General features: G+C 38.1%; 2 protein-coding genes across 3 annotated transcripts; one reads left to right on the top strand and one right to left on the bottom strand.

The window, feature by feature from the left end:
* Nucleotides 1–2,244: 2,244 nt before the first annotated feature.
* Nucleotides 2,245–3,748, top strand: LOC104086062 (transcription factor MYB44). The gene has a single exon (XM_009590219.4). It carries the CDS (start codon nt 2,301–2,303, stop codon nt 3,384–3,386), a length of 1,086 nt encoding a protein of 361 aa, XP_009588514.1. The 5' UTR covers nt 2,245–2,300; the 3' UTR covers nt 3,387–3,748.
* A 547-nt stretch (nt 3,749–4,295) lies between these two features.
* On the bottom strand, nt 4,296–19,209 carry LOC104086061 (probable cadmium/zinc-transporting ATPase HMA1, chloroplastic). 2 transcript variants are annotated; one of them, XM_009590218.4, is made up of 13 exons: nt 18,505–19,209; nt 17,679–17,829; nt 17,422–17,606; nt 16,485–16,631; nt 11,965–12,160; nt 11,492–11,604; nt 10,597–10,823; nt 10,286–10,391; nt 8,958–9,125; nt 6,944–7,160; nt 5,233–5,417; nt 5,077–5,163; nt 4,296–4,759 (listed from the first exon to the last, which is right to left on the bottom strand). In XM_009590218.4, exons 1-13 carry the CDS (start codon nt 18,988–18,990, stop codon nt 4,583–4,585), a joined length of 2,445 nt encoding a protein of 814 aa, XP_009588513.2. In that variant the 5' UTR covers nt 18,991–19,209; the 3' UTR covers nt 4,296–4,582. The 2 variants fall into 2 exon arrangements, with proteins under 2 accessions (XP_009588513.2, XP_070052068.1); XM_070195967.1 differs by lacking the exon at nt 5,233–5,417 and having other exon boundaries at nt 4,619–4,759; nt 5,077–5,188.
* Nucleotides 19,210–19,671: the final 462 nt, after the last annotated feature.

Below are 19,671 nucleotides of genomic sequence, written 5' to 3'. Positions count from 1 at the left end.
ATCGTTTGGACCGGCCCACTTAGCCCGTTTAGACCCACTTGCCATCCTTAATTAGAACCGATAACCTTTAAATCCTGACTTCATCGCTGAAGAAATACATAAGATATGGAAAATAAATCTTAAAGTTATTATTTTTTAGATATGCTATCAATTAGAGAGACAAAGGTTACAACTGGTTCAAGTTTACTAAAATTCATTGACGAAAAAGAATAATCCAAAAAGATAGTAGTATATTATTTGCTATAATTTATAACAACCGAGGAACAAGTATTGAAGGAATTTTGTTAGGAGGAGAAGAGAAAGAGATAATATTAGAGATGGGGGACTACAACCCAACAGCCATGCCAAACAGCTGGGCATTAGGTAGTAGGTACGACGTACGAGTAACAGAAACGGATACGCATATCTCCTCTCTCTCCTATCTTTCTCATTTATTATTATCTCTGCCCTCCCCCCACTTTATTTAATTTTTAATTACTAGTACTATATTCTATTTTACTAAAATTTTAAATCTAAATCCTTTACCCGTTTTAGTATTCACACTAAAATCTAGGGTCCTATAATAGAGATTACTCAAAGTTTCATTTAAATAAAGAGAAAGTGGATGTGAAGGAAGGTCGTAGGAAAGTGACTAGTGTTTTTGGGAAGCGTGTATGAGAGCGTGGGTTACCTGATCCGTACAGGTATTACTTTATGCAGAAGGACGGTTTCATGCACATCTTTATAGGAACAATTTTTTTGCGTTAATTTTTAGTTAAGCGTTAGATATAAAATTAAGAAATATATGTAAATTATTAAATAACTAGAATTTTAATACTAGTATATCTTATACTAAAAAAAGAATATTAAAAAAGAGGCGGTGACCGATTGACGGGTAGTAGCAAGGTTATCATAGTGATAAAAGGCCGTTGGAGTTGCAATTAGAATGAAAGGAGGGATATGTATATTCAAGGAAGTTGAAGGGGTTTAAGAATAAAAAAATAAGAAAACAGGCTGGACTGACAGGATTGTAGTAATGATTCGCCTTCCGATTCGGCGACCAAAGTTGTCGTTTAGTGCCAGCTCAGCACATCCGTGCGGCCGTTTCATTTTCAGGAGGGGGTTGGGGTTGAAAAGAAAACAAAGAAAAAATTAAAGGAGTGGGTAGATAAATATCCCATCCCCATAAAAAAGAAAAGAAAAGTTATATGCTCTCCAGGCTGTCAACTGCAGTTTCTGTTTGCTTTCAGTCAAAGCTGATGGCCTCACTCTCTTTTTTTTTTTTTTTTTTTTTTTTGTCTTTTCAATCATCTCCTCAACCGTTACCCTAATCTTCTCTCTCTCTCTCTTCCACTCACACCCATACTTATTTTAATTAGTAAAATATAAATAAATGTGTCATGATTTCAGTTACAAGTCACTTGCTTTATTTCTCTTTAATAAAGTCTTAAATCTACAGAGGATGTTCATCATTCTTTAACTGATTTACTGTGTATGAATAATTCGAGTTTAGATTAACTCATTCTTTAACTGGGATATATTTACCAGCTCATCCAATGCAAGCCCTTTAAATAAACATTTAGGGTATTACTAGGAAGTGTGGTGGAATAATTAAAAATGTTAATATGATATTTCTACGTACAAAAAGAACCTCTTGATAGAGGAAGTGTTACTAATTTAATCGACCTATTCAGTTCAAATTAATGGATCAATAAATTTTAAATACTAAATATCAATCATAAGGGAAAAATGAAACATTTTCAGCACTATTAATCTGATTCGAAGTTAAAATTTGTTTTCAACATTTTGCTTCTTATTATTCGTACATAGTGGCACCCAAATTACCAGGTAACAACCTCTGACTCTGTTACATTTCAACTTTTGTTTGTTTCCATTAGAACCAAACAAATTTCCTTGGGTACGTAGGTTAGTGGGAAAAGAGGCAAAGTTGAAGAAAAAACAAAGAAAAAAAGAAAAGTAATGTACACGCAGCTTATAGAAAAAGAGGAGGAACAGCCTCTCTAAAACTGAAAACAGGAGCCTACAACCCCCCCCCCCCCAATCTGTTATTGTGTAAATCAGTGTAATCTTTCTTTGTGACGCGTGTCCCTGTTTACAGCTGTATTCCATCTCTAATTTTCAACCGCTTTCCCTATCCCTCTTTTTAAAAAAAATATCAATCGGTGCCCATAACGATTACAACTCTTCCCCACTTACCGGCTTTACCGGTCATCCCTTTGCCCTTTTATACCCTCTTCTCCCATATATAAATCTCCGCTTCTTCACGTTTCCTCTTCCTAAAACACACATACAACACAAAAATGGCCAATAGCAGTAACAGTTCTAAGAAAGATATGGATCGGGTTAAAGGTCCATGGAGCCCCGAAGAAGACGAGCTTTTACAGCAGCTCGTTCACAAACATGGACCACGAAATTGGTCTCTTATTAGCAAATCCATACCTGGAAGATCCGGTAAATCTTGCCGGTTAAGGTGGTGTAATCAGTTATCGCCTCAAGTAGAGCATCGAGCTTTTACTCCCGAAGAAGATGAGACCATTATTCGGGCCCATGCTCGATTTGGGAATAAATGGGCCACTATAGCCCGACTTCTTAATGGACGAACCGATAACGCCATTAAGAACCACTGGAACTCTACCTTGAAAAGGAAGTCCTCCTCTCTTAGTGCTGATGAAGGTAACGAACTCGCCGATCAAATTTTTCAAAATGAACAGCCGCCGTTAAAGAGATCCGTTAGTGCCGGATCCGCTATGCCGGTGTCGGGTTTCCATTTCAGTCCCGGTAGCCCGTCGGGTTCCGATAGTGATTCGAGCCTTCACGTTACGTCATCATCTCAATCTCACTTGTTCAAGCCTGTCGCTAGAGCTGGCGGTGTGTTTCCGCCGCCGTCTATTGACACGTCTTCTCCCTCCGATGATCCCCCGACTTCCCTCAGCCTTTCGCTTCCCGGAGTTGACTCGGTCGAGTTTTCTAATCGTTCGGTCGAGTCGACTCAGTCGAAGAATCCCTTCCAGATGCTTCCTGTTGCTATGCAGATTCCGCCACCTCCACCACCGCCGCCTCAGGCTGCGGCGGTGCCGTTTCAACGTGCTTTAAATCAGGAAACTGCAGGAGAACAGCAAGATAAGGTGTTTGTGCCGTTTAGTCAGGAGTTGTTGGGAGTGATGCAAGAGATGATTAAAGCGGAGGTGAGGAACTATATGGTGGGGATTGAGCAGCAACAATTTCAGCAGCAACAACAGCAGCAACGTTATCAACAACAACAGCAGTTTCAGCAACAAAATCATCAAATGCCAAGTGGAATAGGGTTAGGTTTGTGTATGCAACAAGCTACTGATGGATTTAGGAATACAGGTGCTAATCGAATGGGAGTAAGCAAAATCGATTAGAGAGAGGGAAACTGCCTTTGTTTCATTTTTCTCTAAGTTTAGGGGGCACATGTTGGCTTTGAGCTTCAACTGCGTGGGATCGTCAAAAAAAGGAAATAGTTTTTGGACTGTTTTGTACAGAGAGAGTGGGAGGGAGAGTATAAAGCTAAGTTCCAATGGCAGAAATGCTAAGGCTGGAACAAATAAGAAAAAAAAAACCAAAAAAAGTCGTTTTGTTAATTTATATTCAGGCAGATTTAGAAAACAAGAAAAAAAGATTAGGTAAGTAAATATGTTTTGAGAGACCCTACCGCCAAAGAAATGAACAATGAAATCTGGTGGAAGGATTTGAATGAAGCAAAGTTTTTAACTTTATTCTTTAAGTTATTATCTTTCCTTTTCAAATTTAAATGTTGATGACCAGATGAGTTTGAAAATCGCAGGGAACTGAAAGAAAGAATTGAATTGTGGACAGTAGTGTTTCAGTAATGCCATAGTGAAGCTGAAAACCTAGAGCAGCAATTAGAAAGGTCACAAATTATCATTATAAGGATTGCATCAGGTATTTAGGAACTCCCTTGCCAATGTGGAGGTTGCACTGTTTAAAGCTAATCTAAACCTTATATAAGAGCCATAAGTGACAAGCGTAAGGAGAAGGTAAAAAACAAATTTAACCAAAAAAACTTTCAACTATGATTCAGATCAGGCCAGATTCTATTACTTCCTCCTCTTTAGATGAAACTCAACTTACAAAACGTCAAAGACCGGACAGAGTTTCTCTTAAGACACTACCACTTTTGAGAGAGTTCAATTGATCTTTTCTACATCTTTAGGGCCTGTTAACACATAAAAAACTGTTCGAGCGCGTCATCATAACTGAAATTGAACGTTTGACCAAGCCATTAAGGTAAAGATAAGACCAGAACTCCGTTTTCCAATAGGAGACTTGTACAAATGTGGTACAAGACAAAGACAACCAACTTTATGATTAATGGTTCCCTAACGTCCTGCATTAAAATTAGATGCTTTGCCGCTTACATCTTTACAGTAACATGGAAAAGAATATATATGGCTGATTTAGCCTCAAGTGTACACCTGACAATCTAGTTGAAGAGGTTCAACATGTACAGTGCAGTATTCTTCACTTTCTGACAACAAAGTTTTCGACACTCCATCTCAATTGGCATGTGAACAGCTACAGTGCAGGAAGTCAATACTCACAAATGGGCTGCTTGAATGGTGCTAGGTAGGGTGCCATGCCTCAAGAACATAATTAGAGAATGCAATTTGTCAATCATTTGTGAAACATCCTCCCTCCATGACCATGTTGGAGGATTTAGAGCACGAACAGAATTGAGACAAACAAGAAGCGTGCCACCTTCATGCAAGAGGACCTGCAATGTTGACATACCAGCTCAAATGAATTTACTAAGATAGCGACCAAGCTAGGGCAAAAATGCAGTTTCTGATTATCCGTAGTTGCAAATCACCGGCAGAATGTAAATCTATCTATCTTCCAAGAATAACAGGAATTGGACCACTTAGAAATAAGAAAATTTCACAAAGGTTAACTTGTGTCTCCTACTAGGTTATAATTGTTGGACCTAATAGCTGCACAAAGACTAAGAGCAGCAAGCTGGACAGATATACAGATTGATTGAAACAAAGATGGATAAACTTAAGGTGAGAAATATCTGGAAGAGAGTTATACCGTCAACCACAGTGGGAGGACTCCCAATACTGATGTAAGAGAGGCCAAAAGAATGCTAGACAAAGCAAGTGCCACATTTTGCTTGATCTGCAAGTATAGGGGTGTGCATCAGCTGCATATAGAAAGACGTGTTGATTACAAAGGAAAAGGAAATACCAAGGATGTTGTTTGACGAGATTTCGCAACACAAAATGGGACACCGGAAATATTGTCTTGTAGCAACAGTACATCCGCAACAGCTATGGCAGCCGCACTAGCTCGTTCCGCCAGCACAATACCAACGGTAGCTGCAGCAAGTGCTGGGGCATCATTGATGCCATCACCTACCATTATGAGGCCGCCTGCTCAGAAGTATAGTAATTGGTCAGGTAACAATTAGCACAATAAGGAAACATGAATTATCGGGAAAAGTTATAGTTGATTAGCATCTACCCATGTTTGCACCCCATACATACACATTCCTGGGACCCTAAAGTGGAGAGAAATGAGAATCATGTCTAAGGTTTACCCTTTTTCGACTTCTCCTTGTTACCATGAACAGCAAAATAACTTCGGGTGTATGCTTTATTCCATCCAGTTTCACCTATAAGGTCCTCTGTTCTAAGTGGGATCTCCAATTTATTTAACTTTTATAGTCTATGGACATGAGTGGGTCCCCACAGAAGCATATGTAAACTTGCTTATCTTGATGGTTTAAAGTTAAAACTTCAATGCTTTAGCATTGGTTAAATTAATTTGTTATTGACTATTTAGAAAACATCAACATAAAGACGCTAAATAAATATCAAAATTTGGCCATTAGTTTGATAAGTTGAATCTTTTAGGTCGCAGTCCAATGATTTGTTGCATGAGGTAGCTTCTTCTCCTCTTTCGTTTGTATGTTCCGAGTTGACTGACTCAAAGGTCTTAAAACACAGTTCTTATCTCTAAACCAATATCCAAAAGAATTCTCAAGGAGTGAAACAAAACTTGGAAGTTCCAAAAAGTACGGTACAAAAACCAAGGAGCAATTTACCAATCTGCTTTAGTTAGCTGAAGCTCAGGTGAATAGCAGGACAAGACATGCAATATTCGGGTGTTTGCTGCTACTCATTTATGGATGAATTTAACCAGGAAACTTGTCCGGTTAAGTTTGGGGGAAGAAAGAAAGAGGACAAAAGAATGAAGAAACCGTTAAGAAGTGCTATTATTATGAACACACTACAGTGTCATCACATGACATGAGAGCCAAAAAGGAGCAAACACGCTGCATGAACATCAGGCCTAAATGGGGTTGTGGAATACGTCTTAAGCACAAAATCTGAAAATTGTTCTGAAGTTTGGTCAAGGAGTACCGTGAATTGGTCCACATGGTGTAATGAACAATGTCCAAATCAGGGTAACACCTTTTTATTCTATAGCAGTTAATGTTAGATATATTGATAGGAAAGAGAAACACTAAAAGCAACCCATTTAGATTGTCAAATTAATTGAGGGTAGGAAATTTTACACCCATGATGGTTGAGAAGTTTAGGGTAAGCTGTATGGCTTAGAAAGAAGCAAATGATACCTCTTTCCATAGAACCACTAGTTACACATACTACCTGTTTCATAGAACATTTATTAAATCCTAAAGAAGCATTTAGCCACAGCTGCCCCAGCTATATATTAATTTAATCTGGTGACTTAGCATGAGTAATTTTCATTGTTTTTGATAAGTTGTCATTTGGCATGTGTATTAAGATGCGAGTTAAATATGAACATGAGCTAGTTAAGTGAGAGCAAATGTGCGAAACCACAAATAATTTTTTTGTTTAGAATTTGGAAACCTAAAATGGTCCTGAAAAACATGAAAGGAAACCTCTCATTGCCAGCTTTAGCGACTCACCTGTATCCCTTGAAATGCTTGTAACATGAAAAAGTTTATCCTCTGGCTTTAGGCTGTAGTTAACTTCTTTGATACCCACAGCTTTAGCAACTCTACGTGCACTCGCCTCATGGTCACCAGTTAACATTAAAACACGAAGTTTAGCTTGATTCTGCAGTGTCTGTACAACGTCTAGAACTCCAGGTCTAGGCTTATCTTCAAAGTGAAAAAGAGTTACCTGGTACCAAGACAGAATCAGCAAAATGGTCTGCGGAATGGATGAGGAAGAAGCTTGAGGGTAATTTCTAAAAAAGAGATGAGCATTAAATATTTGTACATCATAACTCTTAAGTTATCACTGAAGTCTATATTCGGTCTGGCTTTGCCTAGCAAAATCCAGTAAGCTGATGTTTGATTTGATTGCAAAGAGGTCTTGATACCCAACAATACTCAATTATAAGGAAATGTTGCTCTTAGAAGCCCTTGAAATCTTGATGTTTAAAATAGATTAGCTTGTGGCTCAAACACCAGACCTTCTTTACATATATTTTCAATTTTGGATTCAGCCTCTCTCTTCCATTTTGTGATTTTACTCATAACGATTTCCGTTTTTTAGAGGTATAAAAAAACTGAGAAATTCACCAAGTAAAATAACAAGCATCCTGTACGAGATGGACACGAGAAAAAGTCCAATATGAGACAAGTCCACATGGGAGATTGGTCCAATGTTCATTTTCAAATTTGAGTTAATTGACACTGATTTAAACAAACATTTAATTTTAATGCCAAAAAGTTGAGTTAAGTGATACTCTTGAAGTCTACAGTGTTGAAGATTGAAAAACTGCGAAGTGAAGTGATAACTGCAACATTTTGTTGCTCGAAAAGTCATGAAAAGAGGAATAAGGTTCTCCTGGATTGTCTACTGTGACCATTAGCTGGTTTTCGATGAGTTTCAGGGGCTAGATTAGTGTTACAAACCACATTGCTAATGCTTCCCAGGAAAATAGGAATCCCTGAATCATGCTTTTGGGGTGGGATTGAAGGACAAGGACACAGTCATGATTTCTGAGATGCCATTTTATTCATGACTTTGTGCGATGAATTTTGGTATCGGGGGAGGGACTGAGGGAGATTGAATATATTCCTGCCTTTGAGTACTTTCAAAAATCTTGGATCTGGATTTCTGAAAACTATTCCTTGAGAATAAGAACAAAATTATCCATATAGGTGACATGAGAAAAGTTATCTGTTGCAATTTGGGTAAGTTGGCATTTTTTTCCCCTTTGCATATCTCTCTCCGACTTCCATACCCCAACCCTCACACCGGTGTATGATTTAATACTGCTTTATTTGTTGCTATATGGTAATTTTGACGTATTTAATGGCTTCTTGTAAGTCTTTTCTGTATAACTATCTGGCTTGAATACATTATGAATTACTTCCTAGATATATCTAGACCAAAGACCTTTTTCAACAAAATTGAAGTCCAACCATTTGTTTGACCTATATTAAACATGGACAAACTAATCCAAAACTCAAAACTATAAGCTACAGAATCCCAACCCACCAAGTACCATGTGCCCACCAAACTGTCCTCGTAAATCAATACACTAAGGACCAATTTGATTCTCACAAGTAAATGGTAACACCAAATCATCCTGGAACATAATGGGATACAAGTAGTGTATTGCAATCCAATTAAGAGATGGAAAAAATAAAAATAAAAACTCTTGGTAGTAAGAGAAAATGCGAATATTATGCACCCAAGGGTGTGGCCTAGTGACAATGAAGTGGGCGGAGAACCATGAGGTTTCATGCTCCAATCCCAACGAAGGCAAAAAAACACTAGGTGATTTCTTCCCATCTATCTAAACCTTGGTGGACAGAGTTACCAAGTACCTGTGCTGGTGTAAGGTAGCAAGTACCTGGTGGAGTACTCGAGGTGCAAGCAAGCTGCCTGGACACCATCATCATTAAAAAAAAGAAGAGGGAATGTGGATTTCCAAAGTTTTAATACTCATTAGAAACAACTGACCTTTTGATTATTAACAGAGAGAGCAGCGTGGACAAAATCACCTCCAAAAGACGATGTGCTTACTGCCTCCTGAACTCTTCTCGATTCATCTTCAGAGTGGAAAAGTGAGGTGATGTATTCCACAGAACCAAGAAAAGCTTTCCACGGTTTACCGCCTCCGAGTCCTGGCTATAAGACAAATATAATGAATAATAACTTAACTTTCCCATTGTAGAATTAAGTAACAGCAAATTTAAGTTTAAAGAAGAGAGCTTTTTGCTTTCCACAAAGTGTTTTCTATAGCCTAAAATAATCTACTATTTCTTTCTCACCATAACTAATAAATAGAAAGGGGAGGGATATTCCTGGCCTTCAACTTGTTAAAACTTCACCAGCTTATTAGGTCATCCATGAGATATTAAACATGGAATTAATTAGGACCCATAACTCTGTTGCAAAATTACAGTAATCTGCTCCTCCTTAGCCCTTTTGCACAAGCAGCCCCAGCTCATACTATTTGATTTTGCAACCCTAAACCCAGCCTATAATTTTTTTCTATCCTGTGCTAATAGACTTCAACTCAGCCAAAAACTTTTGGAATGTCAAGCAAAGCAAAGCCCTAGAGTCTAGAGTAAACTCCAACTCAGACAGGTGAGGTCAATCATTCTTGGGTGCAGAACTGCTTAACCAGCAGACTTAGGTGGTCCTCAGTACATGCAGCATTTCGCGGTATGCTATATATCTAGTCTTAGGTTTAATTTCCAAATGTCCTTTGCCATGTAAGATATTATAGTAAAATCACAGCACCGATATTTCAACATCTTTGGCCTGTCTACAAGTTCGGTTCTCATTGCCCCTAAACAACCAAAAGGCGCTGCTATAGGTAGACATGAATCTGCAATAGATGCAAGATTCAGCTAAAAAACAGATGAATTCCACTACTTTAAGACCTAAAATTTTGCCCTCCAAAGCCTTATTACCGTGTGTCCTAACCCGTTAGGGAGTAGATGTCCCACACTTGTATTAAAGGTAGAACTGAGTCCAGCACCAGCAGTCTAGATGGTGCACCTGATGTAAAACCACTTTAAATGTACAGTTCCAAGGACCAGGTTAAATCAGGATATCAGCTTCAAAACTAGACCTCAATAAGTAGTCTACAAAATAAAATGTAACTTTTAATATGGCACATCACATTGGTGAAGATTTTTGATCAAGCAAGATTACATATGAAGACAATTTAAGCTTAATTGTCCACTGAGGAGCTACAAGGGAGAGATCACTTCTTGTATTGGAAAGGTAATATATTGAACAGAGTAGAACTAATAGTGAGCAGATAGGAAAAAGAATACCTCAAAGCTTGATATTGTTGCAAATATGCCTCTACCAGGTAAATTCTCAAAACTTTCAACTGAAACTGAGGGGAGGTCTTTGCCTGTGCTATGATCTACAACAGCTCTGCATGAATGGAGGACGAAGCAGAGAAGATAAGCATTAAGTGATCTCAGGTACTAGTACCGACTTCTAAGCTAAACTCACTTAAAGGTGATAGTGTATAATCATAATGTTAGAAAGGGGTAAGCATCCAAAATTCATATATAGAAACATATCAAATAAATAAACAGATTAAATACATATATCGAGACATATCAATTCGCACCACCTTCCAATCGGGTGAGTTGTACCCCTCTCCATTGCAGCTGCAACAGCAAGTGCTTCTTTCTCACAGCTGGGGACACAACAAGAAGCAATTCTTTTTCCATGTCCATGTATCGGTTCAATTGCTTTGCACATGAACTCCCCAGTTGTCAGTGTACCAGTTTTGTCAAATGCAATACTATGACATGAAGCCAAGGCATCAAGAACTTGTCCACCTTTAAGCAATATCCCCTAGAAACAAAATTCACCACATAAGATCCTGTGAACAGAAAAGACTGATCCTGAAACAACATATGATAATATCATTCTGCTCAGATCCTGGAAATAACGTTTACAAAAATGAAAATAAGACAAGTATGGGAAATACGCACTGTAAGACAATGATGAGGTATTTTTTTGAGATGGTAATTGATCCAATATATTAATAAATCATCAGCAAAAATTTTGTACTGGAACCAAGATTACATCAAGAAGAGCTAAGACAAAAACAAATATTAAACTTCCTTGTTCTTCTTACAAGGAGCCTAAGACTTCTATGATGAGGTATTAATATTATACAAGTTACCAGAATTTTTTTGAATGGAAAAGGAGAGGCAAAATAGCTTTTCTCATACAAATTACCAGAACTAGAACAACATATATATATATATATATATATATATATTTTATTTTTTTTTGGAAAGTTTTGCTCAGACCTGACAGTAGCATTATAATAATGAAAATAGGATGACTATGGTTCAAACATAAAGACTATGATGAGGTATTATTTTTTTGAGATGAATGATGAGGTATTATACAAGTTCTAGAATTAGGAAAATATTTTTTTTTTAAAAAGCTGGTGAAAAGGATTTGACACCACAAGTTTAATAAGTAGATTGTCTGCCAATTTGAAAAGCTACCCTTTTTGCACAGGCACTGATGGCAGTTGCATAAGCCAACGGTGCCACAGCTAACGCACAAGGTGATGCAGCCACCATGAGGCCCAATGCTCGGTAAACTGATCCTCTGCAAGCTGCAGAAAAAGAAGGAAAAAAGTCACCAGATAACCAAATGGTTTAGAGAATAGATGATGAAAAAGACACATCCATATGGACATTCCTTCTTTTCACTTGCATTAAAAATCATGAAAAAGTTTTACTCTTGATAGTGGGTAACAGTTACACAGATGTCTCCACAGAGATCCAAACCCAAGCGTGCACACAAAGTTCAATAACGGTTGTTTTAACCCATTTAACACCTCAAAAACATATGCATTTTAAATCCCTTCTTCCTGATAGAAAAGTCTGAAGTAATGCAAGAAAGACTGATGTGGATAGCAACACATAAATACAAACAAAAAAGTATCTGCTCAAATTAAGACTCCTAAAAGTACCTGCGGTGCTAATGAAAGGCCACTTGAAAAGGAATGGACCAAGAAACGCAACTGCTAGAGATAATAACACAACTGCTTTACTGTACTGCTCGCCAAATTTGTCAAGCCATCTTTGAAGTTTTGGTTTACTTAGCTGAGCTTCTTCTGTCAGCTGCACAATTCTGCTGAGCATGGACTCTTTCCACGTCTTCTTTGCCTATAGAGAAAATCAAAGTTAAAAAAGACTGAATTAGACAAATTAAATTGAGTGCTTCTTAAATAAAACTGTTTTAGTTCAAAGCTCCTCAATTAACGATGTTTAACACTGTTTAGTAAATAAGACTTTAACTTTCAGGCACCTACTTCATTTTACCACTTTGAAGTCACTTCTTGGGCCCCTGGCCAAGCTTTATTAACTTTTGGGATTAAAACTTTTATGGTTTCAAATAACGGTCGTTGCTTTGATCTAGGGACTCTAGAATGACATCCCTTTGTTTTTGCAAATCTGGGAGTTCTAGAATCTATAATATTGTAGACAATCAAGGAAGTCTCATACTGGATAATCATTATTTTCAATAACTGATAAATCCCCGAGGGCCAGTAGCGCGTGGGACGAAACTCAATGGATAATGAGCACGCCTCTCTACCCTTCTCCACTAAATTCCAAGTTATGTTTGCGGCAGGGTTCGAACCCTTGACGGGCGCCTAACCAACACATAACTCGCTGCACTCTTATCACTAGACCAAAGCCATGGGGGCTTAATGGATAATCAATTTTAAAACTCACTTATCCATTAAGAGATTCGATCTCAGTCTTCACATCCCAATAGTTAAAGTGGCAACGCACGCAGATACTAAGAGAAGAGGCAACAGTGGTTTCACACATCAATGATCCAAATTAGAAACATGACTAACAAGATCCAGCGCAGAATCATCAAAAAGGATGGAAAAGAAAAGCAATCAAGAAAAGAAAAAAGATTTTTGAGGTAAAATGAACACCTAACTGAAGCATGTCTCTTACCTGCTAAATCAATCATTACAGTAAATACAAGTCAGACGAAGCCTCTGCATGGCAGCAGAACATTTTATTTACTTTATTATTGGCAGTAAACCTATTTATGAACTTATTATCTGCAATAGAATAAAACAAACTGCATACAGAAAAGAAAGGTTGTGAGAGAATTCTTCCGCTACGGCCTATAATATACTAGTTCATTGGACTTAACAACTTAACAATCAACTCTTTACAACTATGGGAACCATTATAATGCATCTTGAATGCAATTTTTTTCTTGTGAGATAAAATTCCACGCTACATTCAACATCATATATCATAATGCATCAGTGTCTTATTGCAGCAATTTTCGCCTACTTCATGACTTGTACTCAAATGTCTCCCACGACAGATGGAAGGAAATAGATGTTTGGAATACAAATTCATCTAGCATTTGTTACCACCTTCATTATGACATCTCTCTGAGGCAAGATAGCAAACACAATATTTAATATGAATACTCCCACAAACTTTAAGGACTAGTGGCGATGCAAACAATATGTGGGAGTGCGACAGCTACTTGCATTAGAGAAGCTGCTAGAGAGGTATTGGGAGTCTCGAGGGGTAACTTAGGTGACCACTGAGGGGATTGGTGGTGGAACGCAGAGGTCCAAGGGGAGTGGAAGCCAAGAAGGTTGCTTATACAAAGTTGATGGAGAGCAGAGACGAGGAGGATAAGTGGACGCATAGGAGAGGTATAAGGTGGCAAAGAAAAAGGCGAAGTTAGCGGTCACCGAGCAAAAACAGCAGCGTTTGAATGCTTATATGATGAACTTTGGGACAAAGGCAAGGATAAGAAGTTGTCCAGGCTAGCCAAGGCGAGGAAGAAGAGGGCCTGAGATCTAGATCAAGTGAACTAGTGAAGTGCATCAAAGACGAAGATGGCAAAGTATTGGTGGAAAAGGCATACATTTAAAGTAGATGGCAGACATACTTCCACGGATTCTTGAATGAGGAGAGGACATGAATATTGTGCCGAAGATTTGGAGCACTCTGAGAATCGTCGAGATAGTGGATATTGTAGGGGTAAAAGTTGCAGAGGTTGAAGGGGCAATGCGTAAGATGAGCAGGGGTAGAACGACCAGGCCTGACGAGATTCTGGTGGAATTTTGGAAGAGCGTGGGAAGGGCAGGGTTAGAGTGGCTCACTAGGTTGTTTAATGTCATTTTTAAGACAGCGAAGATGCCCGAGGAATAGAGGTGGAGTACAATGATTCCGTTGTACAAGAACAAGGGTGATATACAAAATTACAACAACTATAGAGTTATCAAGCTACTAAGCCATACTATGAAGGTTTGGGAGAGGTGGTAGAGGTGAGGGTGAGGAGGGGTGTGTATTTCTGAGAACCAGTTTGGATTCATGCCGGGGCGATCGACTACCGAAGTCAAGCACCTTGTTAGGAGATTAGTGGAGCAGTATAGGGAGAGGAAGAGGGATTTACATACGGTGTTCATCGACCTAGAAGAAGCTTATGACAAAGTCCCACGAGAAGTTCTATGGAGATGTTCCTGTCGCATACACTGGGGTGATCAAGATCTCTCCTTAATATCTCCACTTCCCCAAGTCTAAACAACAACAACAACATACACAACAACTTACAATACATTCTCAACACCATACCTGCTCAAACAATCAACAACAACATACCTACGATTTTCAGAAAATTGGGTAACACATATATCACTTCCTTCCAATTCAAACCAACACCAAAAACAACAAGAACAACATCAGCAACAACACATCCAAGCTACTACATCAAGAACCAGCTGAACCTAGCTAAAAAACCTTCCAAAACAGTCCCATACACACAACACCTCAAACATACTTCAAGTTTAACATGTTTTCCTTCAACATCTAGGCTTGCTATGGCCTAAAAACGACTCAACCCAAGTAGAGGGGTGAAGAACATACCTTATGGCACACATGCCCCCAATTTGCAGAGCTTACTTCATTGTTATGTCTTACTCAATCAACCATGAATAGAGAACGAGGCAAACTATCGACTAGTTTACTATGCCTTCCTCAATCAACCACGAAGAGAGAAAGAGGCAAACTATCGACTACTTTGGGTTCCTAAGATTTGACTAGCGAGCATTAATTTCGTGTTGTGTTTTGCGCTCGTCATTTATTTTCGATGTTTGTTCCAGTGACACAGAGACATCTCAAATTTTAGGAGACACTACCTATTTCCAGCTAAACCTGTCCCTGTCAAATGACTATCCTAACAGCATCTTGTTACCTCTAGTGGCACTGCCTCTTTTTGTCACAAAACCAACAGTATTCAGATCACTCTTTAGGTCATTATTTCGACAACTTCTAACAACGACCAGATGTTGCTGATGTACTCCCTAGAGCTTGTAGATAGTCGTCTCGTATATAGTAGTCTTGTGTGGTTTTGTCATCCATTCTTAGTGGACCTGTTGTGGTTTATATTGGCCTTGTTGGCCTTGTTGTATATATACGTATGTTGAGCCTTTTCTGCGTGTCGGTGGTTGTCTCTTTTGATCAGGTAATCACTCGTCAGAGGCCTTGTCGACTCACGTATGGTTGATTATATTACAAGCATCACGATTGGTGCACTCGGGCCTAAGGGCACCAGTTGCCGGCCACACCCCCCAAGGTTGGGGTGTGACATTGTAATTACTGTTTATCTTTACATGGATTTTCCTTTGTCGTATTTCCTTATCTTAACTGTGGTGATTATGCATTTCTTTAGCCGAAGGTTAATCGAAAACAACCTCTCTACCTTCTCAAGGTAGAGGTAAGGTCTACATACACAATACCCTCCCCACCCTCCCCAAACCCCATTTGTGGGACTTTACTTGGTATGTTGTTGTCACTCCCACAATCAAAGATAGCAAACACCATTTTTAATCTAAATACTCCCACAACTAAAATTAGCCCTAAATATTGCAAAATCAGTATTAGAAGTAGAACCATGGGACTACTTCTCTTACATTATCTTACAATAATTGTTCCAACACTATTACGTTCCCTCCCACATAATCAAACAGTGTGCAACGCCTGTGTTTTGGTAATGCTCCGTGATTGCATAAGCTATTACAAGTCATACTGCTATCGTGACTGATGAGCTACAAAAAATTTCTACCAAAATGAGCATCAGCAACTCAGCAATCAAATAACAAAGCAAACTAGCTTCTATATCACAAGCACTAGTCTATTTTGATAACTCATTCTGCCAGTAAATGTAAAATAAGGAATTGATCGTAAAAAGCTTACTGCACGATTGAGCCAAGGAATAATCGCTTGGACAATTCTTACTTAAAAACTAAGAAATTTTCTGTAAATTTCTCTGACAAATTTAAGAGAGACAAATCTCCGCCTTGTCACTAAGAAAAGCAAAAAAAGAAGGAATATATGTCTTCTCTTTTAATGCCATCTTGGCTACAACTGCACAAATTTCTTCACCTTTTTCAATTTAAATCAATTGAGATCAATCCGAATTATGGACTATTGAAGGGCATACCTTCACTATCAACATACCGTCCAGGTTTCGTGCACCTCCAGGAATACTGTCCCCCTCTTTCCTTTCTAAAGGTTTGACTTCTCCTGTCAAATGCTCAATAGTAATTGTTGTTCTACCTCGGGAAACTTCACAGTCTACTGGTACTGACTGATCAAAGCAACATGAAGAGTTAAACAGGCATAAAAGCTCACCATATCAAGAGTCGAAGCACAAAATGTAAAAGTAAAGATACAGAATTAAGGGAACCCAATATAAGTTGTAGGACAAAATTTGACCATGGAAGTATGATTACAGACACACACACACACAGATATATATATATATATATATATATATATATATATATATATATATATATATATATATATAGATTAAGAACCCAAGACACCAGATGTATAGATATACTAACAGGCCAAAAACTGTATAAGGCATTACCACTCCCTGCTAACTGTCTGTATGAGAAAACAATAGTAGCTAATTATCTCCTCCAAGTTTGATATTACGACAATCTAGATATTGCAATCTCTGAGTCCTACAGGTGTTAATCTCAAATTCATCTAATTCCAGCTGCCAAATAATTCTTAATATATTGATGTTATTATAATCAGCTTTAAATATAACGCCAATTTTGTATTAGCTTTCACGGTTTAATTATTGGTATATCTTCTCTTGCAAATCACAAAGGTCATGAGACCACACACGCATAGAGATCTTGGAATCCCAACAAAAGACACTTGCTGCTATTTAGTCTCTTCTCAGCTAAAGTAGAAGATGCAAGTTATACAAACAACCCATGATCTAAGATTTAGTAGGAATAAAATGGCCAGATATGGAGAACATAATCTGATGCGCAATATCAATTTAACCCGAAAGAAATAGATAAATAAGTAAAAGAGTTTTTAATGCAACTAAACCCAAAAGAAGTGTGGATACAGACCTCACCAGCTTTAACCAATATAAATGAGCCAACTTCCAGGTCACTCACTGGAACTTCACTGTATGTCAAGTCAGCAAAACTAGGCAAAGTTTGATTGTCAACATGCAGCACAAGAGCAAATTCTGGATGGTTTTCTTTTAATTCCTTTACGTCACCCTTGGAGCGACTAGTGAAGTACTCTTCAGCTGCACTGACAAATATGTCTTAGATAAAAAAAAGTTCTCCTCCAGAGGATATTTTCAAATTGTTTTACTTACCTATATGAGCCAAATTAAACATTGCAAGAAGCAAGCCACCTTCCAATATGTTCCCCATAAAAACTGATGCAAAAGCTGCAAGAGCCATCAGTACATGAATATTTATTTTGCCACCAGTAATGTCCATTAACGCATCAAGTGATGCTGAGACCTGACAATAAAGTGAAATAATAAATATGGGACTTTCCGAAGGAATTAAAGTGTTTCATCATGAGAGAACAAGCAGTAATCGTACTTCTTTACATATGGATTTACACAAATTGATATCCACAACATCATACACCACCATCGATTACGCTTTGCCTAAACTGCAATATTCTGAGGACTTAGAGATCCTAACTTCAATTGTTCCAAATGCAGTGTACTTACACACCTTCTATTCAGTAATAATTCGCAAGGGGTAAGTCCATAGTCTACAATTTGTGACTCGTTTACTCCCTATTCTTTGAGAGTTTGCAGGCTGAACAGAGTCAGTCCTAGGGTGAAGATCATCATCCGGGAAAATGGATTGAGCTGGCTAATCACTCTAATAGATTTTACGACTTAAATCATAATTCTCCCGCTTAATTAATCTCATTATAGTGACTGGAAAACCATTGTTTTTATTCTTTTTCTTGTTTTAGTGGTCCATTAATAAACGCAATAAAGCATTTGAATAGGAGATCATTTCCTCGTATCTCTATAGCCAAAATAGTATCCTAAAGTTTGTATTGTAAGCTAAGACTGCACTAAGAAATTATTCAATCAATTAGACAGGTCAATTGTACAATATAACTGAAACCATTTGTGAGTATAAAGCTAGTTTAAAGATAAAAGACATAAATACCCCAACGAGAGGGAAGGCAATGAGAGTGAAAACACGCTGTAGAGGCAGAACAGCTGGCTGGGGAAGAAAGTAAGGGCAAGCAGCGGCAGCAATAAACAAAGCCGCAGAGCAACAGCAAAGCTCTAAATGCTCTCTCAAGATATTCGCCAAGTGGGTCCATCTGATAGCTCTGGCGAATTTGAGAAATAGCTCCTGGGATTTCGTAAGCTTCCCATCACCTTCATCATGACCATGGTGGTGATGATCATGGCCATGTTCATGGTCATGGTCATGGTCATGGTGGTGATGATGATGGTGACTGTGGCCACAGTTACAAGCAGCGCAGTGGATGCGACCGCGGAATTGAGTGGAGCTCCTAATTGAAATTGAAGGTTTGGATTTCAATGAAGAGAGCAGGACATTGCGGTTGACTTTAATTCTCCTTCTAGTTTTGTAGATTGAACAATTGATCCCTGCGAATGAAGTTGAAAGACGCAGAGCTTCCATCTTTTTGCTGAATATTTTCACCGAATTCTCTTCTCTATTTCTCAATCAATAATAATGGGGGTTGGGGCTCTTTTGCTATTTTGGAGTGTGGCTATTGTTGTATCATCTATACCACACTATGTGCTCACTGGGTTACGGTCCTATGCTACGCTCTAGTCACGGATCTACTTGTCAAGATCTTCTTCTTTTGGGACCTGTTTGACGACTTTGGGTTAGCTCAGCACGCTTTTGTCTATTCTGCAAAAATGTATGGACATATTTTGTTGTCAAAATAATAGGCAATTCTAACGTATTGATCGAGGGTGCACGTTTATATGTTGCTTATTTAGAATATAAAAACTCTCTTCGTATGGTATAGTATAATATAACAAGAAACTGTGATTCAGAGTGTCGTACTCAAACTTGAATATAATAGGTTGTATAATCACTGGTATCTAAGTGAGCTTATTTTAAAAAATTTAAATTCGGCCTCCGCATAAATCCACAACAAATATTTTAAAATAACAATTCAAATTAACTTTCAGTCTTACTATTTTATATACCTACCTCCACCAACCTTTAAGGTCCTGCGAAAGACAATTTGAATCATGTTTTTCACGTTATCCAAATTAGCGAGGTAAATTTTTTTTAAAACTTGGCCTTTGACCTTTGAGGAATAGCATGAGCATCTTTAATTTTTTC

This window comes from Nicotiana tomentosiformis, chromosome 2 (assembly GCF_000390325.3).
Source record: "Nicotiana tomentosiformis chromosome 2, ASM39032v3, whole genome shotgun sequence".
In the NCBI taxonomy this organism is placed as follows: Eukaryota; Viridiplantae; Streptophyta; class Magnoliopsida; order Solanales; family Solanaceae; genus Nicotiana; species Nicotiana tomentosiformis.
The sequence above is the reverse complement of the archived record's forward strand: the minus strand, read 5'-3'. Positions and strand labels throughout refer to the sequence as shown.